The sequence below is a fragment of the Megalops cyprinoides genome, chromosome 6 (assembly GCF_013368585.1).
Source record: "Megalops cyprinoides isolate fMegCyp1 chromosome 6, fMegCyp1.pri, whole genome shotgun sequence".
NCBI classification, from domain to species: domain Eukaryota; kingdom Metazoa; phylum Chordata; class Actinopteri; order Elopiformes; family Megalopidae; genus Megalops; species Megalops cyprinoides.
The window spans coordinates 31,569,006-31,596,046 of record NC_050588.1 but is presented as its reverse complement, the minus strand read 5'-3'; the positions used below and the strand labels follow the sequence as shown (position 1 = coordinate 31,596,046).

At 46.8% G+C, this 27,041-nt stretch overlaps 1 protein-coding gene across 1 annotated transcript in view; it reads left to right on the top strand.

Moving 5' to 3' along the window:
* The first annotated feature begins 2,505 nt into the window (after positions 1-2,505).
* The window catches only part of ppp1r16b (protein phosphatase 1, regulatory subunit 16B), a 28,865-nt gene continuing 4,329 nt past the window's right edge, over positions 2,506-27,041 (top strand). The window contains exons 1-8 of the mRNA XM_036531305.1: positions 2,506-2,798; positions 16,591-16,661; positions 21,628-21,773; positions 22,140-22,243; positions 23,139-23,263; positions 24,483-24,608; positions 25,793-25,868; positions 26,482-26,611. Coding sequence (XP_036387198.1) covers positions 2,534-2,798; positions 16,591-16,661; positions 21,628-21,773; positions 22,140-22,243; positions 23,139-23,263; positions 24,483-24,608; positions 25,793-25,868; positions 26,482-26,611 — 1,043 coding nt within the window. The 5' untranslated portion in view covers positions 2,506-2,533. The remainder of the gene's footprint in view (positions 2,799-16,590; positions 16,662-21,627; positions 21,774-22,139; positions 22,244-23,138; positions 23,264-24,482; positions 24,609-25,792; positions 25,869-26,481; positions 26,612-27,041) is intronic.

Sequence of the window (27,041 nt, the reverse complement as noted above, 5' to 3'; positions counted from 1 at the left end):
GCACACACACTGTCTCTGAAGTGCTGTTGAAAGATTGTGCCCCAGATGCTGAGAGAGGGTATGTGTGTGTGTGTGTGTGTGTGTGTGTGTGTGTGTGTGTGTGTGTGGGTGTGTGTGTGTGTGTGGGGTTGGGCCATTCACAATTATGTCAAGACAGAGCGTGGCATGGTTCTGCTCTCCCAGCTGTGGGTTTGCTCCACATTGGCTGTTTGTTGCTCTCTTTTGTGATTCCCTTGATCATATTTTGTAGAGTAACACATTCCTCCGGTGTCAGGCCCACGGAGCCCCGGGTCTCTGTGTCTCTTCCCTTACCTGCTCAGTGTGAGGACGGGGGGAGGGATTCCACATGGCTGATTTTGGAGAATGCATGCGATGCCGTGCTGCAGTCCTCCCCTTTGAGACCCCCTGCGCTCTCTCTCTATCTCTCTCTCACACACTCACACACACATATACATATAGATGCACAAACACATACTGTTCGTTGCCTTTCTCTCCCTCTGTCTCTCTCTCTCTCTCTCTCTCTCTCACGCACACACACACACATACATATAGACACACAAACGCATGCTGCTCATTGCCTTTCTCTCTCTCTGTCTCTCCCTCTCTCTGGCTCTCTCTATCTATCTCTCTGACACGCACACACACATTTACATGCACATATACATATAGACACACAAACACATGCTGTGTTCGTTGCCTCCTTCACTCTGTCTCTCTCTCTGTATCTCTCTGTCTCTCTGGCTCTGATTTGGCTCCTGACCAGCCACCTCACACACGGGATGAGACAGGAAGTCGAATGGCCTCTGGCTTCCTCTCCACGCTAGATAGTTAGTGGTTTTGGCTGAAGTCAGGCTTGAACAGACTGTTGTCTTGGGTTGTTCTATGCCCATTCATTTATAGATTGAATAAAAAAACGGCTCAGTGGAAAGAAAGCATAAGTGCCTTTGCCTCATCAAGATGTGAAACTGCAGGAGTGGAATTACGAGAGAATCTGTACTTGTACAATCCATGGTTAAATGTATGCAGGAGCCTGGCAGCCACGGTGGATAAAAATACATTTACTACATAAAACTATTGGATAAAACATAGGCACAGAGTCTGTGTGCCTGTTTCTGTGTTATTTTTTATCCAGGATGAGAATTCTACAGCATCAGATAGCTATTCTAGGTGTGGACATCCATTGATTGGTCAGATTGTTTTAAAGACATCAGATAAGAGTTTATGATAATCTTGTAATATGTGTGTAACCCAGCTCACAGAATTGTCAGCTGTTTTACATGCAAGGTACAGCAGGGATGTCGATGACTTAATACGTAATATGACTGTATCCCTTGCATACATGTCAGTGCTGAAATTATTCGCTAATCCAGATTTAGAGACAGTTTATGTAGACAAGTAAAAAGACCAGTTGTCATGTAGACTACTGAGGAGGTGGTGAGGTGTTGTGGTAGGGCCAGTTCTAAGTGTGCAACAGTTTTTGGATGTTGGTTACATAGGAAGTGGTTAGTCTAGGTTATTTGTGCGTCCGCTTTCAACAGGATATAAAGGCAGGTGAAGAACAGTGAGCGGATGGAAAGTTCCAACGAAGCGTCACACATGAAAGCACAGAAACCACCTCATCGATGGTACGATCTGCCTTCACAAGTACGGCGTTCGTTTCATTTATTCCTAACTGCAGACTCTTTGCTAAGACTTCTGCGGAACCCCCAAAGGCCCGCGGCGCCGCGGTAATCGGAAAGGAGAACTCCGCCGGTGTTGTCTGATAACCGCTGAGTTCTCGGTTTGTAACAGTGCGCAATCATGACGGCATTAGTCACGCTGTTAGTTCTCGCCGCGGGGTCAGAAAAGGCGAGATGGAGTTGTTGCCGTCGTGTAGCGCTGTAGGTGTGGGGAAAGGGGATGACAGCTGGTCTGATAACCTGCAGGTGGAGAATAATTGATGCTGTAACTGGAAATAGGGAATATTACATTCTTATGAAAGAGTCTAGAAGGCTGTGTGTGGTTATTTAATGAGTGTCTAATCATTGATCCAGTCAGCACCATAGACATATCTGATAGCACAGAGGGACACATTCGATAGGATTTCTATGTGACTTAAATGAGTACATCTTTTTAAAATTTATTTTGAAATATCTCTAATCCCAGGCCTTTGGTTTTTTCTCTTGGTTAGATTATTTTTAAATTTGGATTAGTGCCAAGCATGTAGATTGCGCTGCTTACATTGCATTACATTATTGCCATTTAGCAGACGCTGTTATTCTGAGCGACTTACATAGGTTACAATTTTGTACATGTTACCCATTTATACAGCTGGATATTTAATGAGGCAATTCTGGGTTAAGAATGACCTTCCTCAATGGTACAGCTGCAGTGCCCCAGTGGGGAATTGAACCGGCAACCACTCACTGGCATCTCTCACCCCTACAGGGAGGTGGTACCGAGCCGTGGGACATAATGGGAGGCGGCCACCCAAGGAGGAGCAGCCCCCGCTAGGACACCCCCCCCCAGCCCACCTGTCAGCGCATCTGGCACCATGGCCAACCACCTGGAGCTCATCCACGAGCTGCAGCAGCTGGACAAGGTCCCCAGCCTAGAGCGGCTGCGGGCGGCCCAGAAGCGGCGCACGCAGCAGCTGAAGCGATGGGCGCTCTACGAGAAGGAGATGCAGAACAAGAAGCGCAAGGCCGACAAGCGGCGGGGCGCCGGCCACGCGCCCACCGCCGAGCCCCGCAAGCGCGTCTCCTTCGCCGCCAGCGTGGCGCTGCTCGAGGCCTCGGCGCGGAACGACCCGGACGAAGGTAGGCCTCCTCCTCCTTCCTCCGCAGCGCTCTCGCAGAGACCCAGGCAGCGCTCTCGCAGAGACCCAGGCAGCGCTCTCGCAGAGACCCAGGCAGCGCTCTCGCAGAGACCCAGGCAGCGCTCTCGCAGAGACCCAGGCAGCTCTCTCGCAGAGACCCAGGCAGCGCTCTCGCAGAGACCCAGGCAGCGCTCTCGCAGAGACCCAGGCAGCGCTCTCGCAGAGACCCAGGCAGCTCTCTCGCAGAGACCCAGGCAGCGCTCTCGCAGAGACCCAGGCAGCGCTCTCGCAGAGACCCAGGCAGCGCTCTCGCAGAGACCCAGGCAGCTCTCTCGCAGAGACCCAGGCAGCTCTCTCGCAGAGACCCAGGCAGCGCTCTCGCAGAGACCCAGGCAGCGCTCTCGCAGAGACCCAGGCAGCGCTCTCGCAGAGACCCCGCCTGCGCTCTCGCAGAGACCCCGCCTGCGCTCTCGCAGAGACCCCGCCTGCGCTCTCGCAGAGACCCAGGCAGCGCTCTCGCAGAGACCCGGCCTGCGCTCTCGCAGAGACCCGGCCTGCGCTCTCGCAGAGACCCGGCCTGCGCTCTCGCAGAGACCCGGCCTGCGCTCTCGCAGAGACCCGGCCTGCGCTCTCGCAGAGACCCAGGCAGCGCTCTCGCAGAGACCCAGGCGCTGCAGCCATGTCCCAGATATATAAATGGATAACATGTAAAAATTGTAACCCGTGTAAGTCACTCTGGATGAGAGAGTCTGCTAAATGACAAAAATTCAATGTAATAATGTCAGTCAGCATTAGTGCATGGCAGGGTCTGATACACCACCAGTGCCAGTAGAGCCCTCCACACAGAAACCCAGTGGGACCCGACCAGCCAAGACCGGTGATTCTTGAGGAGTAATTACCATTCTTTAGAGCAGAAGATGTGCTTAGACACAGTACTGATGGATGTTTGCTGAATGCTCTGGGTTTGCATAGGGAGAACAGAATAAATCCAATTTAAATCCAAGGAATTGGCTTTTTTTCCTCACCTTCATCACAGCTCAGGGTAATTAAACGGGGTGTAGGCCAAACTTCATCCATACTTCAGAGGCTGCAGACAGTCACTGTAATAGGGATTGCAGGGAAGGCAAGATTGTCTTTTTTAATCTAGCTAGATGAAACAGAGGTATGTTTAATCATATAATGTTATACATGTGCTCTTGGTTGTATCTGAGTGTATCTTTCTTTAAGCCATATATATTTATTTAGAGTCATTTTAGAAAATTCACCAATAGTTTAGAATGCTTGCTTTTGTTTTTGGATAGTGAACACCTTCCCTGTGATTGGGGGAGGGGGTATTATTCCGTTGGCCCAGCATACAGGGATAGTAAAAACCTTAAAGATTGAAGGAGGTTTTTTTTATGCTCGTTGCTACCCACCTTGGGTGCATGAACAAATCAGATGTTTACTTGCAGGCAGAGACGGTTGCACCATTGCATTTAGGCAGCAGAGTGGGCACAGCGGTAAAGGAACCGCAAGGCTTGTAATTAAGAAGTTGCACACTCACTTCTCAGGTTCACAGTTCACGTAATTGCTGGTAAGACCTCACGTGTCTCTGTCTGTCATTTTCTTTACCCTCGCCTTACCCCTGTGATTTACGTATGCGTTGTTCGTGTGGTATATTTCGCACAGCTTCTGAACGCTTTTCACTGAAAGTTGGCTAAAATCGCGGTGAAGCTGAGACGCTGCTGCTGCAGCCGGGCGAATGGCGTGTCCCAGGCATGTGATGTTTACTGGTACACAAACAGCTGACGGGCGTGAGAGGCGAGACACAGTCCCCCCCCCCCCCCCGGTCACCGTGGCATCTGGCAGGCTCAGGATTCCGCTAATCTGCACTCAGTCCCCTCTGGCCTCAGACGCCGACCGAGTCGGGGGAGAGGCTGAGGATGACAGAGGAGGTGCAGACGAAGTTTGAAAACAGGGCTTTCACGGAATCGGTAATCTGTTTCTCAAGAAAAAAAAAAAAAAAACTCGAGAAGGAACACTGCCCCCCAGGCCCCGGAACACACCGTCCACCGATGTGACGAGGTGGGTTTGATAACTGGCTGGATTAATGTTTGATTTGCTGTGCCTTGACATTCCACAAAGTGCGAGTCTTTGCACCGGAGTGGCCTTCCGGTGACAGGCATGCTGTCGGGCCTGGGGGTGTGTTGTCAAAGCTCCCGGGCGCCGCGCTGTGCCTTCCATTGCTTTTCATTAACCCTGCCTCAGCTGGCTGGAGCTCAGGCCCACACACCCAGGGTTTTGGATGCTCTTCCCCCCCCCCCTTGCTCCAAACCGGGGTTGTCCAGGTCCCATCTGTGGCCTAGGGTCTGGGCCGTTTTCAAATCACGGCCATTATCTCTGTGGCATGAGGAGCTGACCCCGGCCACCCTTGTGTGATCCCACGTAATGACCACAAAATTGCCTTTCTCTGAAGCCATCTCTAGCTCCTTTACTCGGCACTGTGCCCCATAATAGGGACTCAGATTGCTTTTCTGATCCCCGCTTTGAGCTGTGGTGGTGGAGGGAGATGGACTGGGAGGCCACAGGTATTAAAAATGGCACCGCCAGCACTGCGGAGGCGAGTTTGGATGCTTCTGAGAATCACAGCGTTTACTGAGGTTTGCATCATAAAAGGAGCCTCCTCTGGAACTGATATGGGTTATGACTGGAGGCTCTGTCGGGTGCTGCAAAGCTTTTGGGATATTTAGAAGACTCTGATATATATCATGAGTAATATCCCGCTCCTATTTGGTAATATTTTGTAATATTTTCCCCTGTATAATCTTGTCACGCCCGAAAGATCCATTATTTTGTAATTTGCAAAAACGTTTCACAGCCATTGGTTGTGACTGTGTGTGGGGGTGTGCGTGGTGCTTGTGCATGCCTGTGTGCATGTGTGTGCGTGCTTGTATGGGCATGTGTGTGTGGGCATGTGCATGTGTATATGTGTATGTGCTTGTATGTACACGGTGCTTGTGCATGTGTGTGTGTGTGTGTGTGCGGGCTTGTGTGTGTGTGTGTGTGCGTGCTTGTATGTGCACAGTGCTTGTGTGTGTGTGTGTGTGTGTGTGTGTGTGTGTGCGCATGTGTGCTTGTGTGTGTGCGTGTGTGAGAGAGAGAGATTGTGTGTGTATGTGTGCTTGTGTGTGTGCGTCTGTGTGTGTCTGTGTGTGCACATGTGTGCTTGTGTGTGTGTGTGCGTGTGTGTGTGTGAGAGAGAGAGAGAGAGAGAGAGAGAGAGAGAGAGAGAGAGAGAGAGAGAGATTGTGTGTGTGTGTGTGTGCTTGTGTGTGTATGTGATTGTATGTTTGTGCATGTGGGTGTGTGTGTGTGTTCTTTACTCTGCTGGACCTGTGAGTGTACTCTGTCCCTTGTCCTGGCCTAATGGCTCAGACTGCTGACATTTGAAGGCTGCAGCTTTTATGCCATTTGCTTCACATTGTCCACTGAGGTGAGGACAAGGTTTACCCTTCCCCCCTCCTCCTGAAAATGTTCATGCTCAGCTATTTATGGAAGAAGGATTCTTGTTGCAGACAGCTATAGGTCAGTGATGTTCCTAAACCTTTCATCCCACCATTAACTAAGTCATTGTCTGGTGCTAATCATTAGTGGATGGCTTGATTTCGTAAATTCCTTTTACCCTTTGAAGCTGGAACTAGAGTAGAGTAGTGTAGACTGGGGTCAAAAGTGGCTGGGCCAGCATTGCATGGTTGCATTTTCCTTGCATTAACCCACAACTAGAGCTGTACTACACAACATCACACTGAATGGTGGAATCTCCTGAGACAGTTGCCTGGGATCTGTCTGCTCTCCAAGGCTGAGGTTTTCCCCAAAAAATAGACTCCATATTACCCGTGTCTATCTCAGGTTTGCTGTTATCAGCAGTGGTGGTGAGCTGTTTTCTCCTTTGTCTTTATCTCCTCACTTTTAATTGCAAGCGGTAATGTAGTCATGTAGCTTGCCAGGTATGCACACAGGCTGGTAACACCAGTAACACTAACCAGCTGAGCTGATACAGGTCAAAAGATGACAGAACAGATCATGGAAAATGCATTTAGGAAAATCTGAACTAACCAAGCCCGCCTGATAACAGCTTAACAGTGGAAAGGAGGAAGTGAGGGTGGGTGTGGGTTGGGTGGGGGGGACATGCTCTGTGGGGGTGGGCAGAGAAACCTTGTCATCATTGGCTTATATCTTTGTGGTGTGGGGCACAGCTCTCTACTCGTGCAAAGTAATAAACAGAACTCGATCACATGGCACAAGCCTCTGCTCTGATTGGTGGCATCGCTGCCATTCGTTTCCGGGGTTGTTAGCAATGACATACTTGAAGAGGAGCACCACGGCATTCGGTACTCACTTCAAAAGATTCCTCTTCTCTGCCAAGTTAGTCAGTTTTCTCTTGATGTATTCAAAAAAGAACCAAACAAAAAAAAAAAAACAGCAAACAGCACAGTGCAAAATATGAATTTAATTGTGGTGTGGTGGGAGATTTTTTTTTATATGCCATTAGGTCTGCCTGTATAGCCTATCTGTCTTTGATGTGATTTTTGTCTTATCCTGCGTCTGCATTAGACAGGAGAGATGCTCCTCAGAGGCCCAACCCAGGCTTATCTTTTCCAATTCATGTCCCAGTAATTGGGTGGCATAAAAAAGTGAAGCTATGAAATGCACTGCTATTAATAGTGACATGGTCTTGTGAAAGAAGGTGCTCCGTGAAAATTTCCAGGTAGAAAAGTGAGGAAAAAGAGTGAGGGAAGAGTATGAATGTCTGAAACCAATGAGCCTTTTTATCTCATTTCCCTGTAAATATTAACCATATTTCTACAGAAAGTGACAAATTACAATGTGAGAAACTTGATGTGCACTCAGCTTTTAGTTAGTTGTGCAATCCTCACCATTTAAACCCCTGTCAAAGGGTGTATTTAACCGTTGTCTAATAAGTAATAAACAGGTAGATCATTTGAGGTGTTTGTGTAATGAGTTATTTTTTCTGTGTTAAAATGCTCCTCGATCATGTGTCCGCCTCCTGCTTGTCTTGCTTGTCACGCAGAGCGCTTGACCATTTCCAGTCTGCATGGTCCCCGGCGCTCTTTGGCATGCCAGTCCTGACACGTTAAAGAAGAAGCCGCGGTATCGCTGCTCAGCTCTCATCCCTCGAAAGAGCTGGTGCTTAGCTGAGCCTCTCCTTAAACAGGACCATCCATTTCTTTCTCAATAATCTATAAACTGCTCAGTAAACTGCTCATGAGCGCATTTTTTTGTGTTTCTGCTCGGCAGCGATCAACAGTGTCATTCTTTACGGAACCGATGAAAATCGTTTCAGTTACATCAGTTCCATGTATAACATTTTTGAACATGTACACACTGTATGAGAAAAATATGTGCAGAGCAAAAAAAAAAGGGTGTGAGGAATTAGCGTTCCTAGGATTCGATCCCATACCCTCACCTTATCATAAAATGACTGTGTAAATTCAAAGCTTAATTTTCTTTTTTAATTTTTCATCCAACTAGCTCAAAATCTGCATCTTGTAATCTTGGATGTGCTCTTCGCATGTCGTACTGTACGTTCTTTCATACATCCACACGAAAAGGCCGCGATGTTACATTTACTGGCTGACCGCCAGACTTGTGGCGTGCAGATAGTTTTACAGCAGGGAGTGAGCCCATTGTTGCACCCGTCGCTTGAACGGGCTTGGGTGGGCCCGCAGCAGGGTAGGGACTGATTTCTCTGCAGTGGAGCTGTGGGAGGCTCCACAGAAAGATTGGCTGTCACTTGCCTCTGCACTTCCAGGTCAAGTTCCCGCGCAGACAGCATGATGGACAGTGGTCTGTCTCCTGCAGTGAAACTCCCATGTGTGCACTTGTGTCTTGCACAGGAAGCCGCTTCATTCCCCAGCTCTGGATTCTCCATCAGCCTCCCTTTTCATGGTTTTATGGCTATGAGGTTGCTCACTGGGTTCTGTGCAATGCAGCGCACTGGCAGCATTAAAATTATACAGCTTTTGTTTTTTTCTCCCTTTGCTGCCCAGACATCTGACGGTTACTCACGGGGGCGGAGGAATAAGAAGATAATGTTTTCAGGGTTTCAAGTGAAATGCATAATAGGACCGCTCTTGAGCAGATGTCGTTAACGCTTCAGCTGGTCGGCGCGCTCACTGGTTGCTTTAGGTGGGCTGTCTCTGGGGTGCCCCAGAACCGAGCGCCGCTACCGAGTGTGTGCGCGCACGGCCGGTTCTGAACGGGATCTGTGGAGCCGGTGCTGGTGCTGGCGCCGGCCCCGGGTGCGCCGCCGGACTCCGCCGACCCAAATTAACATTCCTGCTGGCTCTGCGGACGGGGGCCAAATCTGCGAGGTCTCTGAGAGGCGGCGCTGGACCGGCACACAGTGACACTGCTGTTTGTGTGCTGGCTCCCAGGGCTGGGGCGCACCGACTGAGACTCGGAGCCAAAGCGAAACAGGGCGGAAGAACTGAGGACCCTGCCATCACCAGCATCAGCAGGAGAGAGGGATCTGCACAATCATGGCTGTTTTAGCCCACAGCTATGGCCAATGAATGCTTTCAGCAGACGCTGTCATTTAGGAGATGCTCTTATCCGGAGTGATTTACATGGTTTGCAGTTTTACATGTTGTTGATTTATTCAGTTTGATATTTTACTGAGGCAATTGCTGCCACCCTGGAATATGAGAATTAAAAGGGTCTGCATGATCACTGCACAACCACTGCTGTGTTAGCCTACAGCCACTGCCAATGAATACTTAGGGAGGCGGTGCTGGCCTGTTTCTGACACTGTCCATCCATGCTCACAGAAGTTACCTGATAGGCACATATGCATACTCCTTCACCCCCTCCCTACAGTCTCAGACTGTAATTAAGTACTGAGCTTTGACCCTTATTACCATTTTACCAGGGGTCTGGACCTTTAGGTTCTAAAGTTGACAGGATCTGGCTTTTAGCTACAGTGTTATGTTGCCTTAATAATTTACATCACCCGTTTAAACTGCATTTGGCACAAAAATTAAAAGAGCTAAAAGCCGAGGTGGAATGGTGATGCTCAGGAGAGGGAGTGGTGAACTTAGATCTGTAGTTATTCGATTCATTAAAAATTTGTGGTCTCCCAGAGGTGCTCTGTTTTATTTATTGAGTTTTTGCAAGAGTTGTATATCAGAGGGCGCTTCTGCACTTCCAAAATTAAATTAGCCCGTAGTACAGTAGCTGATTTGCTGACCCACTCATGCTGTACAGGAGACAAGAAGGATGAAAGTGAAATGTGACACTGACGAGTTTAAAGATGGTTTGATCTGGTGGTGGAAAACAAGCTACTCTGGTTCATGGTGTCCATCTGAAATGTAACTTGTTAACATGGCACATAGGGAGCGGACAGACAACTACCTTGCTGTAAAATGAGTTTGTATTTAGAATGGAATAAGATTATTCATTATTCATACCTCCATCTGTCTTGTTGCTGTAGTCTGCCCCTAAGGCCTGTCAATTTCAAAGTCTGGTCTGTATAGATTCATGTCCTTAGAACTGCAGGTACTGAGCGAAAGCGATCAGAGGAATACCGTTGGTTGAAATGTTGTGTTCATCTGCTTGCTGTGCACTAGGCAATAGGAAAAGAACCTTTTTGCAGCCACATATGTGCGGGCATAGACTTTCCTTCTGCTGAGTGCTTTTAGCCTGCCTTTGTGGCAGTCCTAAGTGCAAGCAGGGACTCCCTCCAACAATATAGTGTGTGTGTGTGTGTGTGCATGCATGTGTCTGAGCACATGTGTGCACATGTGTGTGTGTGTGCGTGTGTGCGCGTGTGCGCGTGTGTGTGTGTGTGTGTGTGTGTGTGTGTGTGTATGGAAAACGGTAAGTGGGAGAGCTGGCTGTTGGGGACGAATGCCTGTTTGAAACCCTTGGTGCTCAGCAGACCCCCCTGGCCTGGAGCGACGTTCACCCTGGGACACCGGGATTATTTGACAGGGATTAGCTAGTAACGAGGGCTGGGGGTAACGAGGCTCATTTAGCACACAGAGTCGTTAAGAATGGTGACATCACTCTCAGGGAGATTGGTTACATCCCTATTCTTGGGTCCTTTACTTGGGGGACTATTTTGACCAAAGTTGTGAAAGTAGGAATATACATGAATTAAATTGTAATAAATAACAATTTCAGTTCTGCAAATGATGATGGTGTAATATTGTTGACTATTAACATTACTGAGGGTGGCAAATGCAGGTTCAGAATACACAGCACTAAATACCAGTCAAGGAAGAAACAGCTCACTTTTGTCAGCACTGAAACTATTCAGTTGGTTACATTATTATCATATGCTAGCCTGTCATATTCTGCTACAATGTCATACTTTGTGTTTTTTATTAGTGCAGACAAAATTTGTTGGGTATGACTCACAAAGCGATTTCTTCCATTAAAAATGTCTCTGTTCATTATGATAACTCTCTAATGGATTTTTACTTGCCTTCCTTGTCAGCCATTTGACAGCGCACCTCCTGTGTTTTCAGACTTGTGATATCTCCTTATTAGTGTGCTTTCTGTAGCTAATTGGGCAGAATGGTAGCCCAGAGAAATAAGAAATTGCCTAATGTTCATTATATTCAAAGTTACTTCAAAAATTCAGGTCTTTTTATTTTTTTGCCCTACAGTCACAATTCTACAATGCATTTCTTGGCTATGGTTTATGTCGTTTTCACTTTTTATTCATTTTTATTGGTTGCCGTTAAGTTAGAATTTCATTAGAGCTGTGTAGTTTGTACTGCTTTACTGCTCCATCTGCATTCTGAACTTCAGAACCTTCCATAAGATTTCACACAGTTACACACCAATTTTGTATGGGTATTGTTGTATTTGAAATGTTTTTAATGATCTAAATCAAGAAGGAACAGTTTGGCCTTTTGTACTGAAATAAAGGGCATGTCTTTGTAAAGTGTATATCAGTAAGCCATCTTGCATTAAAAGGGAACTTACTGTTGTGTGCAGTATTGTATCAGCACTAACAGAAATGTACAGATGGAGAACTGTACACTGGTCATGTTTCTCAAGGCAAAAAAAAAACATGGTGACCCTAGGAACTGAAGCAGCATTCCACATACAGTCACTTTATTATTTTAATGGGCCGTAGACAAACATCAGAATGGCAGGTAATTCCATTCCGGTTCGGAGGCCTGTAAAGGGGAGATCTGAGGGAGGAGCACCTCCCAGGGCGTGCTCTGGTGAGCCGTGTGCGAGATGCACTGAGATGCAGCTGAAGTCACAGAGTAGCTTGGTTTATCTCACTCATTCCGCCAGCCTCTCCCAAGCCCTCACACCTCAGAAAAGAAGAGCTAATCCTCTTGCCTTGAAAACTAGGCCACGGCTTCTCTTCAGCGATATACCGTTTACTTGAAAGAAGAACTTTCTGATCCACCCCCCCCCCAACTCCCCGCAGATCCGCGGAGAGGCTGTATGTGGTGTGACTCACGAATAAGCCTTCCACAGTGTTTGCGCTCACCGAGTAATTAAGATTGGTTGGGTGTTTCTGCTCAGGGTACTTCCAGCAGTAGGAGCGCATAGGCCGAGATTCCTTTGAAACCCAGTTGGAACTGGAAATGGAAGTCTTGGAAAGTTAAATATCTTGCTTTGTGCTTGTGCGTACATGCGTACACGGTCTAGAGTGTGTGATAATTATACAGTGAAATCATTTCCAGAAACTGGCCCATGTTATATGTGTGTGTGTGTGTGTTTGTGTGAGCATGAGCATGTGCGTGTGTGTGCGCGCGCATATAAAATATTTTGCCTTTATATCTACTCATATGGGGGGATAATTATAACACGCTGTGCAAATCTAATTTTAAAACTGATCTTCCTTCCAATGTCCTACAAAAACCAATGTCATATAGCAGCAAGTCACTGGTGTTGTGGCCTAGTTCTCAAAAAAAGACAGAGACGAGGGAACGTTCTGCATTTGTAAATACAAAAGGCATTTAAAATGCATTTCATTACAATAACAATGGCCCGTTTGTGTGTGCATGTGTGTGTATGTTTGTGTGTGTGTTCATTCTGTGCTCACATACATAATGTAATGTCAATAGGAGATTGTATTAAATCCCAGTGACACTCCACTTGTTATATTATCTATCTCTGTCCTCTTTGATGTTTTTTTAATGTCTTTCTGTGATGTGTTGAAAAGAACATCATATCAAAGTAAATGTACAGAGATCGATTCCCAGATCAGCTTTCAGTCAATTCACGGATGCGTGCAAAATAGCATTCAGATGCTCTACAAGGAGTCATGACAACCTGGCAAACTTAAATGAGATTCATGCCGACTTATTGCTTGTTTGTGATTCATGCTGTCATCAGTTTCCAGGACAAATCGGGAAGACAAGTCTAAATGGCTGCTTCCTTCATACTCTTCCTTCAAAATGAGATAAGAGAGGGAGGGTCGAGTTTGGCTTCCTTCTCTGTGCTTATTGATGTTTCATTTATCTGTTGGGAAACATCTTGTGCGTTGGTCCCCCCCCCCCCCCCCCTCGCTGTAATTGCTGTTTAAGTCCACCCGGGAAGTCATTTCAGAGATTGTGTACTTTCTCGAGACGGTTGGCCGAGATGGAGATGATAACTTTTAATGACCCTCAATCATGGACTCAGTTATGATGGCAACGATAACCTCAGGCAGCATCATAACTTCATCGTGACCGCAGTGTCCCACACGCCATGGAAGATCTCGGCGGGCAGATAGGCCTCGGCCTGCTCCGTGTGCGTCATATCCTCCAGCTCTGCTCTGTAGTCTCTCCCTCTCCCTTCCACCAAAAAGCCTTGCCCTTTGTCTTCCTTGGGTAAATACAGAGTGCCGTTTTTAGAAGGTAGTAACTTTCCTTTCTTGTAAAAGTGGGCGGAGGTGTGCCGAGGGAGAAAGCCCCAAAGGACCGGTGGCTTTTAGCACACTTTAGCGGCTGAGAGAGAGAGACAGAGAGAGAGACAGATACAGAGTATGTGCAATACCTGGAGCTGCCAAGGAGTGAGCAGGTGCTTTAAGCTACACACACAGATCTTTTTGAAGCTTCTGTTGGAGGCCCTAACGCCAGGCTGAGACTAGGAGACTAAAATGCAGCCTTTTGCTTTGATCATTTGGATCATTCCTTGAGATATAGAGGGTTTCAGTGGTTTTGTTCACAAAACCTGTGACTGCACTGAGGTGGTGAGATGGCTTTAGTTACTGCCAGCAGTAGGCCTTTGAATTGCTGCGTTTTCAAGCCCCACATAATAGACTGTCAGGCTTATTTGCATTGCTAGTATGCTGTGTTTTCAAGGCTGATTAAAGCACCTGGTGAGAGGGGGGACTGGCTTTTCCTGTCAGTAAAAGACAATGGCGGATGCTGCAGCCTACACTGACCTTACACATTCTTTGCTCTCGTTAAATTATATCTGTAGCTTTCCTGCTTTACATGTGTCTCCTTGCACCCTTTTATGCTAATGCTAATAGCCTCATGCACAACATACCCTTGATTCCCTTCTTGTTTCTGAATTTAGCCCAGCAACAATGCCTTCATGTTCTCCATATGAGAAACGTCATGCGGTTTGAATTCATCACTTTTAGCTTCAGGCAGCTCTGACAGCATCTGACATGGAGTCCAGACACCATTAAGCACGGGTCTCTGGGCGATTACCCTGTTGCTGTATTCAGTAAAAATAGAATACGGACAAATGTTCCAGACTAATGTTCTATGGAGGGAAGCATGGTTAAAAAGTGTTTCGGAGAGAAACAAAAAGCTGAGGGGAGATGTGTTTGAGATGTGCATGACGTTGTTACTGATGCGCGAGGCCAGTGATTTTCGCTGGGCTCGAAAATGGTGTCATGGAGATTAACAGCAGTGTTGGCACAGTAGTGGAGCCAGCAGGTGCCAGGGCAAAACAGATGATTAGTTTTAAATGTTGCATTCCATTATTGAGATTGAGACATACATGATGGATACCCTGAGCGTTTGAGCAATGCAGTTTCTGTTCACTATCTATGCACTTTTCCAGTTTTTGCTCCACACAGCAGGGTGTGTGAGTTTCCTTCACTGTGCTGTACTGGTTTGGTCTGTTGGTTATGATTAGTTCTGTGCCGTATGTATTTGCTAATCACTTAACTCCACTTTTAAAGAAGAAAATATGAGTGAATTTTTCATTTTTTCAAAACACATATCTGTGTCAAATCAATTTTCAGTGTGTGTCTCTGACCAGCATTAGTTCTCACTGCTACAAGTGGTTTAAAAAAACAGGAGTTGCATGTTGAGAGATTAAGATGATGTTTGATAGTTTTTTGTGTTTTTTAGAATATTTTTAGAAAGAACCCCATATAACCCCCAGTCTGTTCAAGTTTAGTCCAGATTACAGTGAGACGACATGATTGAATTTATTACAGGGCTAGATGAAGCCAAACCCTTGTCCCCACCCTCTAATCACAGATTGCAAAAAAACAAGTCCGGATGGCGTTTTTTCCCCCCCTCTGATAGGGCCCCATAAGAGGGTTCTGATGCCTAAAGATAGCAGCGTGGATGATGGGTCAGGGCAGTGATGTGGCCCCAGCTGTGATATGCTGCAAAGGCGCAGCAGGAACCCAGCAGAGAGCGTCCGGCTGTAGGTACAGGCATGTTCCACTGCGCGATTAGCCTGGGGGTCTCGCTTAAGATGTTAAAGGCGTCCCCGTAATCAGCCATGGTGACACTTTAAGACGAGGGAAGTGCAACGCTAATCATGGGGCGTGCTGATGGAGGCAGAAACAGACCCGATCTGCTGAGGGTGGGGAAGAATGTGGGTTGGGGGTGACGAGGAACGAGAGATGCGGCTATCAGGGAGGAGGTAGGGGGGGACTTTGGACATTTTAGGGGGGGCAGATGCCTGATAGGGGATTACACCGTGCCTGATCGTTATCGTCCCAAATCTGCTTTCTGCCCATGCCGGATCCAGCGACAGATTACACCGGCGATAGAGGAGGGGGTCAGAGGAGAGTATACAGGATTTGTGTCCATTTTTGTGTCCTTGTTTGCATTGCTGATAGAAGTGGCTCAAATACAGCTGCCAAAACCAGGGATAACGATGCAAAAAAAACAAAAAGCAAAAAAAAGAAACCCCACAGGAAGAGCAGCTTGTCATGTTTTCCTGGACTCCACGTTCTGTGCAGTACATGAAATGTGGACACGGTGGTACTGAGGGTTTTATGCTGGGGGCCGGAAACGCTAATCCAGAGGCCTTATATCATCAACCCCCAAGGTCAATTTGTGAACATTCCACCCTCCATTTCATTACGGTTCACATATTCCTCATCCCCCCCCCCCCCCCCCCCCCCCCATCCCTGGTGAATTTAATTAATCACATTTGATTTCTGTAGCTGGGAGTTCGTGTGTGATCCTGCTTAATCATAACACAGCACCGCCACATAGTGCGCCGAGCCCAGGGATGAAAGGTCAGGATCAGAAGTGAGTGTGAATGTGAGAGAGAACCGGAAGCAAGCGCCTCTGGCTGCGAATGGAGGGACAGTGGCTGTACAGTGAATGCTCACATGGTGCGGTGGGGGTGCTCCATGAGGCCCCCCCCCCAAGACAATCACATAATGGGTTCCCTTGATTCAAAGTGCCGCTCGCTCCTACGGAGAAACTGTGTGGGATGAAGGTTCCTCTCCCGCCTCTGAATGATCCCCTTGTTCAGATTGCCGGTTCCCATCGGTGATGCTGGGCTTGTGAAGATGTGTTTAATACGGTGTCCCTCTGCACGTTCTCAGCCCTTGCTCTCCTCTCTTCCAGTGCGATATCTGCTGAAGAACAATGTCAGCCCAGACCTGTGCAACGAGGACGGCCTCACTGCCCTGCACCAGGTAAGGCCCGCCCCGTACCGTCCGGCGAGACGCTGATCAGCGCCTCTTTCATTGCTCTGACTTCAGGGTGCACAGCTGGGTAATACACACTGTTTGTGCAGTGCAGGCTGGCTGTGTGGGGCTGGAAATCTCAGGAGAGCATCGCCTTGCACAGGATCCCTCTTTCTGCTTAATGTCCTATTCCAAACCTGGTGCCATTATCATCACTGAGCACCCATGTGTACGGTGAATGGGGCATTCAGATGAGGACGTCTGCACTGGGCCTGGAGTTGGTGAAAGCAGCATACTCCCCCCGTTCAGGACTCGGGGACACGCAGGGTGCAGGGTGACCTTACTCAAATTGAGGCCCGTCATCCTCTCCCGCAATTAATTTGAGCTACTTTACAAAATGCTGCGCAAAAGGAGGAATGTCCGAGCTGGCAGCCGCTTAGCTTTAAATGGAAATAGAAAGTCGTGTTTGTGAATCAAATGTCACAAATCATGTTGCGGGTACCTGTAATGCAGTGTGATCTCATTACGGCGCGGGACATGAATCAATAGGTTTATTTCCCCCCCGGAACCGCGGTTACAGATGGCAGTTTTTATTGGGTGGCCCGCCGGTGGAGGCCTGCCCCCCGATGTAGAGGAGTTAATGTTTCATGAAAGTACCTTGATTGCTTTTGGGACCGACATACAGGGAATTAATAATGCAGCTCCTGCCTTCGTCCCGCTCACTGGCTGCCACCTCCCGCGACGCAGGTTGCGTCTGAGCAGCATGACAAATAAGACAAACCGGAGACGGGCGAGCGCGCAGCCGTGTGGCGCGTGAAATCCGTGCGTGTCATTCAGCGCGGCGGTGCCGAAAGAGGTCAGCGCTGCCGCTGTTGTTGCTGTCCGGTTTTTCTTTCCTGTGTCCCCTTTTTTCTGCATGTTGTAACAGAAAGAGTAGTAAGGCATTTCTTCCTAATTGAAGTGAGTAAGCCTTGGACAGGTAAGATAGCTAAATAGTCATTATTCATTCGTGTGGATGATGCCACCAACCAATGTGAATTTCAGATCCTAGGAAAAAAATACTTGTGAAAATTTGTGAGGACATCCAGGCCTGGTACATTGCTCAAGGGAACAGCAGCAGTCTCTCACTTGGCATTTGAATCTACGACGCATTTTTTTTCCCCGCTAAAATCAGGCATAAATTGCAGTGTGCCCTAGTTCATTCTCACCCGTCTGAAAAGACTCCTCGTTATGTCGTCCCGGTGCCTCCGGCGTTACTTATCAATTCAGATCCGCCGAAAAACCCCGCCCCTCTCTCCCCGACGCCTCCAGCCCCGCAGCCAGGAGCTGGTAACACTGCTCGTGTTGTTATCCCTGGTACGAGGGCGTAATCTGCTTCATTACCAATGCTGCCTGTTTGGATACTCGGTGAACGGAGTTATGAAAGACGGGCATTATTTTCCCTTCCCATCTCATTGTCTTAACGGCGCGGGGGGGACGTTAGAGGGGATTACAGATAAGGCAAACAGATTAATCGCAAGCTTGTGGGCTGCACTGTGTGGGTTTAAGACTCCTCTTGTCTTAATGCCGTGCGGTGCATCTAGGCCATAATCCACACGGCCGTGAATAAGGCTGACATGTTGGGAACAATTGTCCACGCTTTCCGACCGAGTCGAAGAAAGGAGTCTGTGTTGTGTATGGTACCGCGTCTGCAGATTATTGGGCTGCAGTCCACCCAGCCAAGTTATACAGTACTTGGAATTCATACGTGGTGAAAGATTTATGCTTCTAAAAATAATAACACAATTCTTCATGATTAGAAGTAGGCCTACGTGTTTCACTGGGTATGTTTGATGATATTAAGCCCCTTGTAATACATTAAGGCAACGTTGAGTCATTTAATTAATGTGTAATTTATTTGCCTTTGTACCAGCCGAGGCTGTTGTTGAAAAGCAGACCTCTGTGTTCGATGAAGCTGCCTTAGTCTTGTACAGATGGAACAGTGGGGGTCCATGCAGTGCAATAAATGAGTCATGTGGAAGGTGGCTAAAGGAGGGATGTTTGTGGATAGTCTTTTTTTTGGAACGCCATTACAACTGGACCAATGTGACATGAATGCAGTGAAGCAGCAGTAATTCTCTCTGGATCCACAGCACAAACCCAGCGTATTGTATTTTTGAACTTCCTCATTCTTGCAAGGGGAAGTTGTTATATTTGTTATTTTTGTCCGCCAGTCATGACATTTCCTACTGTTCTACAGATCCTTGTACTTAATATCACGCTTAGCGTTTCATTTTGAGACATGCTCATGCAAGGCACTTGCTTAATTATCTTTATTAAAAGATAATACAGGGCATATAAAGATGCAAACACACATGTCCTAGCTTTTTGCATCCCCTCAGTAGAATTGAGATTCTGACCAGTGTGCTTGACCAGTGTCCAAACCTGCTCATGTGTGTGGGCAGCAGTGTAGCATAGTGGTAAGGAGCAGGGCTTGTAACCAACTGGTTGCTGGTTCGATTCCCTGGTGCGGCACTTACTTAACCTGGAATTGCCTCAGTAAATATCCAGTTGTATGGATGGATAACATTAAAAAGAAAACTCTAACCAACAGAAGCTGCTGTGGATAAGAGTGTCTGCTAAATGACAATAATGCAATAATGTATGTATCTCTCAGAAAGGGCAGTGGTTGGAAGTCTGGATTCGGAGCATGGGAGTCATGGCTTTGAATGCCAACTTGCATAGTGCTTGAGTTCCCCTGAGTGAGATACATCACTGAAATTGCTGCTGAAAAAAAGCCAGTCATGTAATTGCTTGTTTTCACCTGCCATGTTGGCCTGTGGGTCAGTGGCCCTAACCGTCATGGGCCTGTTTAAATAAACTGCAGTTAGCTGATGTAGGACATCGGATGTGTACACCAAGTCCACCCTCCTTCTTACAGTGGGGCTGCCAGCTAACTAGCTAGCTACAAAATTGGCTCCCATTCACTTAGAATTTAGTTAGGTGGCTTGGTGGGAAAGTGGTCTAACTACAGATCCCAATAGCCCCCAGCATCATCTGGTCTGTTCCAATTAGACAGTCTACAGTTCTCCTTCCCCAGGTTTTGATATTTTCTTTCATATTTAACTGGCAAGGAAAGCATGCAGACAGGACTCCAGGGTGAATAAAATGAAGGGAGTCCTCCCCCCTTTTTCCCACTCAGTGAATGCTGTCTCCGCCTGGCTGGACATATTCGATGTTTACTATAAAATTGTTTTTTTTTTATTATTTACAGGAAATCACACAATTTACATTTACTTTCTGCCTCCAACTCTTTCAGTTCCATAGACATGTCCACTTCAGCCAAATGTAGCGTAACCATGCTGTGGCCACATCAAGCACCAGGTAGCCAGCTGTACCTGGAGTGACAGTACCTGAACCGCACCTTGACCTACAGCTGCCTCTAAGTGGAACCAGCCTTTTTAGCATGGCTAGGGTCTAACTGTAGGTGAATGTGGCCGATGGAAACGGGCTGTAACATAATAATAATAGCCATAATGGCCAACATAATATGAAAGCTCAGCGCTAAATTATAAGCACTTCCACGGTATCCTGGAAATACATTATATCTGTACAATATATTTAATGATGTACAACAATTTCATTAATTTTACAGAGGGTTATCTTGTAAGTAGATGCTCATGGCACACTGCTGTCCTATTTAACCTGGCCCCTCCCCATCGCCCTTCAGCCTGATCGGTCTCCAGCTGGGTCTGCTGTCAGTCAGCAGAGAATGAGATGGCGCATATACATGGCAAAACAAAATTAATGCATCAGTTCCAGATTTGCGCGTTTCCTTTTGAAGGACAGAATTTGTGTTGAAATAGGTCTGACTTTTGAATTTTGCCAAATTTCACTCCTGATATGAAACGGTTGCTGACGCAAAGCAGTCTGTGTTTCTCCGTATCTCTCTTCTCTCCCACCCCCTCCCACAAGGTCCCCACCTCCCATACCTCTTAATCTTTCTACCTTTTTCCCTCATTTCTCTCCCCTCTTCTCTCTCTCTCTCTCTCTCTCTCTCTCTCTGCGGTTCACTGCAGTGGCATGGTTGCTGACAGTAAGCACTAATCAAGTCGAGGATTAGGCAACTGCTCTTTTTTTTTTTTAACATTGTGAATTTTTCATGTGAAAAATCCCTGCACCCTGTACTCCCCTCCCTGCCATGCTGAACCCCGCTGCATTTCCCCACTGCAGAACGCACGTGCATCGCGGGACAGCATGTGCCCCTCCAACTGTGTGCTTCAGCGCTATTTACGGAACGCGAAATAACAACACACTCCGCTCTGCACGTAATTATTACATGCTGAGCGGAATGCCTTTATCCTGGGAGATTTACCCAGCTTAAACGTACACATTGTGCATGTGGTCTGCAGTGTGTTTATTCAAGTGTTGCAGGTTGCCCTCGTTACTCTAAGGTTTAGGAGCATTGCTCGGCCACAGTGGCACACTTGAAATGCCCTGACACACTGGACCCGAGATTCACACACATTTGCTAAATGGCAGCAATTATAAATTTGTGTCCCCGAAAGCTGTGTGAATGTGCTGCGCGGTCCTGCGGCGTTACAGGGAGTTTTTGTAAGGGGCATTAACATTCCCAGAGTCCTTTGCGGCATGAGTCACAATGCACATTATCTTGCGGCAGTGGGCAGTGTGGTCTCCTCTATGCCCCGAGCAGTAAAGGACGCTGAGTTATTACTCTTGCATTATTCATTTCCTTGGCAGACGTCCTTATCCAGGTGAATTTCGTAGCTTATATTTTTACATATTGCTCTTCATACAGCTGGATATTTTCAGAACCAATTCGAGACAAAGATCTTGCTTGCGGGTACAACAGCAGAATCCCACCTTAAAATTGAACGCGCAGCTGAAACGCTGAACCCTGTGAATCCCATATCGTGCACGCAATACCCACATCTCTATCTCCCTCCCTCTCTCTGCCTCTCTCTGTGTCTCACAGTGCTGTATTGATAACTATGAGGACATGGTGAAGATACTGCTGAACCGTGGGGCCAACGTCAATGCCCAGGACAACGAGCTGTGGACGCCGCTGCACGCCGCGGCCACCTGCGGTCACGCCGGCCTGGTCAAGATACTGATCAGCCAGTGAGTCTGGGGAATCACCTTTTCACCCTGCTTTGCTAACGCTAATGCTGTATTAGCGACGGTGCCAGCGAGCCGTATTTAAATTTGAGTGTCTGGAGAGAACAGGCAGTCCTGTCTGTCTGTGTTCTGGCATTAAGGCTTATGTTTGCGAACCAAAGTATCAATGGTCAAAATATGTACATGATTATCCCATAAGATTGAAGCTCGATGAGCTCTGTAATTGCGTTATTATTTGATCTCCCTGTTTGTCTGGATGTGGTATTATAACGGAGTGCGCTAATTTATTCTGAAGCAAGATTTGCAGTATTTTGTGTGTATGTGTGTTTGCGATCTCACCCCCATCTCTGCGTTTCCCTGCCTGATCAGTGGTGCAGACCTCCTGGCAGTTAACTCTGACGGGAACATGCCTTACGACCTGTGCGAAGACGACCCCACTCTGGACATCATAGAAACGGCCATGGCCAACCGCGGTGAGTCTCGCCGTGGCTGAACAGATCACATCTGGCAGAGCTTGCTACATTGCTCACCTGCAAGAGCACCAGAAACAGTGGTGTAATGGGGCTGTGTTCTGCGTCTGATCATTCAGAGACCAAGGAACCGCCATAGTGCCTCTTCTGAGGGGGAGGAGGCTTGATGAGCTCTTTTTCCATGTACTTGTAATGAACAGATCATGAAACCCCCCCCCCCCCCTTTCCTGTTCTCTCCCTCCGCAAATGAAGCACAGAGACACTGCAGAGAGAGCAGGAAGGTGAGCTGCATAAATAAGCAGGTGCCAGAGGAGCAGGCCGAAGGAGCTAATTGCAGTCCTAACGTGCGCCAGCACCTTATCTGTAAATACCTCTGTGCCTCTCTGGGGATACACAGCCATGCATTATTGACAGATCTTCCCTGATCATTGACCCTGTGAACAGACTCTGAATGATCCCTCTTGATCCCTCTGATCAGTGAGAACCCTCCACTTCACAACCCCCCCCCCCCCCCCCCCACCGTGGGACACAGATGGATGAGAGTGGAAAATTAGAGCAGTGACGACACACGTGCAGGTTTGGTGTGTGTTCCTGGGAACGGAAGCTGGTCTCCGGGGGTCACTGCATCGCCCCACAGAAAACCACATACACCCCGTCAGCATTCTCCAAAGAAGCACTACCTAAATACAGGACTCCGAGGGGTGACCCACTGTTATGATTTACAGTCACATGCACTTAATAGGCTAATCTTAATTTTGCTCCTCGATAGAAACTGCATTCCTTCGCAGTTTGTAGGCATGGAAACGGACAGCAGCATGTAATCGCCGGGATGAGACAGAGAATTATCCGTCACGCTGTGACTGACAGGTGTCGCGCTCTGTGTGCGTCTGACTGACAGGCATCACCCAGGAGATGATCAATGAGACACGGGCGGCTGTGGAGAGGAGGATGCTGGGAGATATCCAGACCCTGATCAGGGACGGCGAGGACGTCAACCTGCAGGACTCACAGGGAGCCACGCTGGTGAGACATTACATCACATCATGTCACGTTACATTACATAACATTACATTACATTGCATACATTTAGCAGAAACTCTTATCCAGAGCGACTTCCATCACAATAGACCATAAGACACGTGGCCGCTCCACCTGAGATCAAATACCTCATCACCACAGCGCAGGGGAAAGCAGGGGAGACAGGCAAGCCAGCGCTCTGCTAAGTCAATAGAGCGAGTTACCCACACAGGGAGAAATTAAATGGGACCACAACCTGCGGGTTGTGTGCTAATAGCTGTTCCTGCCTTCCTTTGTAGTTCAAAGGCTGTGTTTTTCTGACTGTAAACGGGTTAAATTCATCTAAGGGCCTTAAAACAGAAGTGTTTTGTACTTAAGGGAAGTATTTGTTTCAGAACATATGGTTATAATGGGCAATAACATTTAGAGACAATGGCAGAAATTTTGAAAATTGAAAGTAGAACTCAGATTTTGCACTAAGCATTGAACTAAGGGCATTGTATGTAAAACTGACTTTTTGCTGCTGCTAAATTTTTATATCTGTAGTTATAAAACACATACACACAGACCTTTGTCACCTACTAATTGGTCACCTAATTAGAAACATAGGGACTTAGCCACATTCATTCAACTGTACTGTTTCTTAGGCATTCTCTACTCTTATTTGTGTCGCAGGCACCGAAAGCGAGAATAGAAAATCGAAAAAAGCAGACCGTTTTGCTTAATCTTTCGTTCCTGCCCGTGTCTGTCTCTGAAACCATTGATAATTTGCACTTCTGACCCAGCTCTCGCGCTGGTGTTCGGAGGAGTTGGCCGTTGTATCACAGAGCTGTTGCTTCTGAGCTCACACAGCTGTGTGAAAGCCTCTGGCACAAGCCTCTCACATATGAACTGCGTGAGCAATTCATGTCATCACTGCATCAGACACATGTCAAACACATTCCTGCCCTCTAGTGGTAGTTATTTGCACACACACCCAATGGAACGGCCGCAGTGGCTGTCAACCGCAATTATATCAGTTTAAAAATGTTTTTAAAAGCCCAGTCCCACCAAAGTCCTGAATTATGTTGAAACATAACATGGTTTTCGAGTGAATGGTACTGTGGCTCACTGTTTGCAAGTTTGTTCACTTTGGTGTGGATTTCTGAGTGGCTGTGTCTGTGGGAGGCAGTAATCTGACCTGAGGAGATAAGGATTTTCATGTTTCCTCCCCCTCTATCCTCAGCTCCACATTGCTGCGGCAAATGGGTACGTCCAGGCAGCGGAGCTCCTGCTAGAGGGGGGAGCGAGGATGGAGCAGCGGGACAATGACGGGTGGCAGCCCCTCCATGCTGCAGCCTGTTGGGGCCAAGTAAGCTGGATGGACACACACACACGTACACGTACACGCACACACATGCACATACACACACACACACACACACACACACACACACACTCACACAGGCACGCACGCACACACACACACACACACGAAGGGGTCAAAAGAAGGAAGTAAAAGGTTTTAAATAACACTGATTTTCTTTCTCTTCCCTTATTTCCACTCCTTGGGCTTCAAATGCCATATTTTCAATGCTTTACTGTGAAATACTAACATAATAATCTCTAATATTTGCAGTAGGTTAACTATTAAATTGCTGACCGTTATTTACATCCCTAAAGCCTCGCACACACATACATACAGACACACACGTATAAGTAGGAACATGGAGATACATGCCCTGCTGTGTCAGATGCCTTCCATGTATACTCCCAAAATTGAAATATTCCTCCATTTGCACTTAGGGGCAATGGTACTGGTGCTATTGTGCCACCTGAACGAATGGGAGCCATTCATACTCTCGGCTATCTCTGGAGAGGTGGATTAGCAAACAAATTCTGTAGCCAATACATTCCAGGCAGATAGCGTTGGTATCACACTCCTTGCAGCAGTTAACATGATAGATTAGACTCCATTAAATCCATCAGGTGAAAAAAAGATTTAGCTGTGGAACACACTCTTTCCTCAGTATCAATGAGTCACTCTTAAAACATCTGCTTTTGTGTCAGGAAAGTAAATCATTTTCAGAATCGTTATTATACTGGAGACCATTTTCATGCTATGTAATTATAAATGCAAAGCAAAACATTTTGCATTTGTACAATATTGTGCCATCTTACAATGTCCAACAAATAGCTCTGTCTTGCTATCTTGGGTGACCTAGCAGCAAACTCAAGACAAATTGCACACACAATGCCTCTTTTGGTAGAGATGGTTTTATTTTTGGGCTTTGTTGGTCCTATTTTTCAACGAAATAGGCAATGTTCCTTCAGTCAACTGGCTGCTCATCACAAATTTCAGGAGGAAATATATGTACCTTTGGAACTGTAGTGGAATATTACCTCAAGTATCAGGGGCATCATTTGCAATTCTAATGAATTTCTCACACCTTTTTCATTGTAAAAGTGATTCATCAAAAGGCAATGAGCTAGAATTGGACTGCCACGCATGAAAGAAACGTTGCTGATATACACAATATTCCTGCCCCCTTACAGGTACATGTGGCAGAACTGCTGGTCTCTCACGGTGCCAGTCTTAATGCCAAGACCTTTATGGATGAGACCCCTATTGGTAAGTTTGCTCTGGTGTCAGGAGAAGCAGGGATGCAAAGAGGCTCAATTTATTTTATAATTTTTTTTGTTATTTAAGTACAGACTGACCTGTTCTGTAGAAATACATTTCAAAATGAGTCAAAATATACATTGCCAGCACTTGTCTTGTGTGTGGGACTGAGAAAATAACTTAAAAACATCATTTCCTTTTTAAACTAAATATCCTTTAGTGGACAGTGGATACTGACTTTCAGTACAACTTTAACAGCTAGCAATCTGTACAGCTAGATATTTATTGAAGTAAGTTGGAGTTATGCATTTTAGATAGGGTAAGGCAGTAGTGGAATTTGATCTCTCCAGCTAGGAGTCTAGTTGCCTGGCTACACTGCAAATTGAGCTCATACTGAGATATACCAACATTTGCAGGAAAACAGGGAATAACTTATTTGCAGGCCCAAAGACTTTGTAAAAGTTCAAAAATGGTTAACATCAAATAGTCTTTGTCATCTCATAAGCTGAACCTTTTGGTGAGGTTAGATTCTGGTTAGGTTAGATTCTGCTATCTGTATGTGATATATTGAATTTGACATGATGGAGAGAGTGAGACTGGGTTGTCTCCTTGACCCTCTCAGACCTGTGCGAAGACGAGGAGTTCCGGACCATGCTGCTGGACCTGAAGCACAAGCATGACATCATCATGAAGTCACAGCTCAAGCACAAAACCTCACTGTGTCGACGCACCTCCAGTGCAGGTAGCCGTGGGTAAGTGCTCTGCTGCACTCTGCTGGTCACATTCGGGCACTGCAACAACAGGATTTGCAATTGTTTGGAAATAGAATGAATTCATAAATCCTTTTAAAGAAATATTCTAAAGGACAAATGTAATTTAACATCTTCCAGTTGTGATTAGAAAATAATGTTATTTTATTCTCTTTTTAAAGAATTTACAGACTTGTTAACCTTTAGACACCATTATAGACATGCCATTGTCAACACAGTTTGTACTGCATGTAATGTCTTGTCTCTGCTGTGCTGTTCATGGCCTGGTTTGGCCAGACTGAACAGACGCATACAGTCAGACAGGTTAGGAAGCCGTCTCCAAATTGGAATGCATCTGAAATGGGAGGGGATTTAATCATTTACAGCTGAGGAGGTAGTTCTCGACACGCATTTTCTCCCACTTACACTGTTC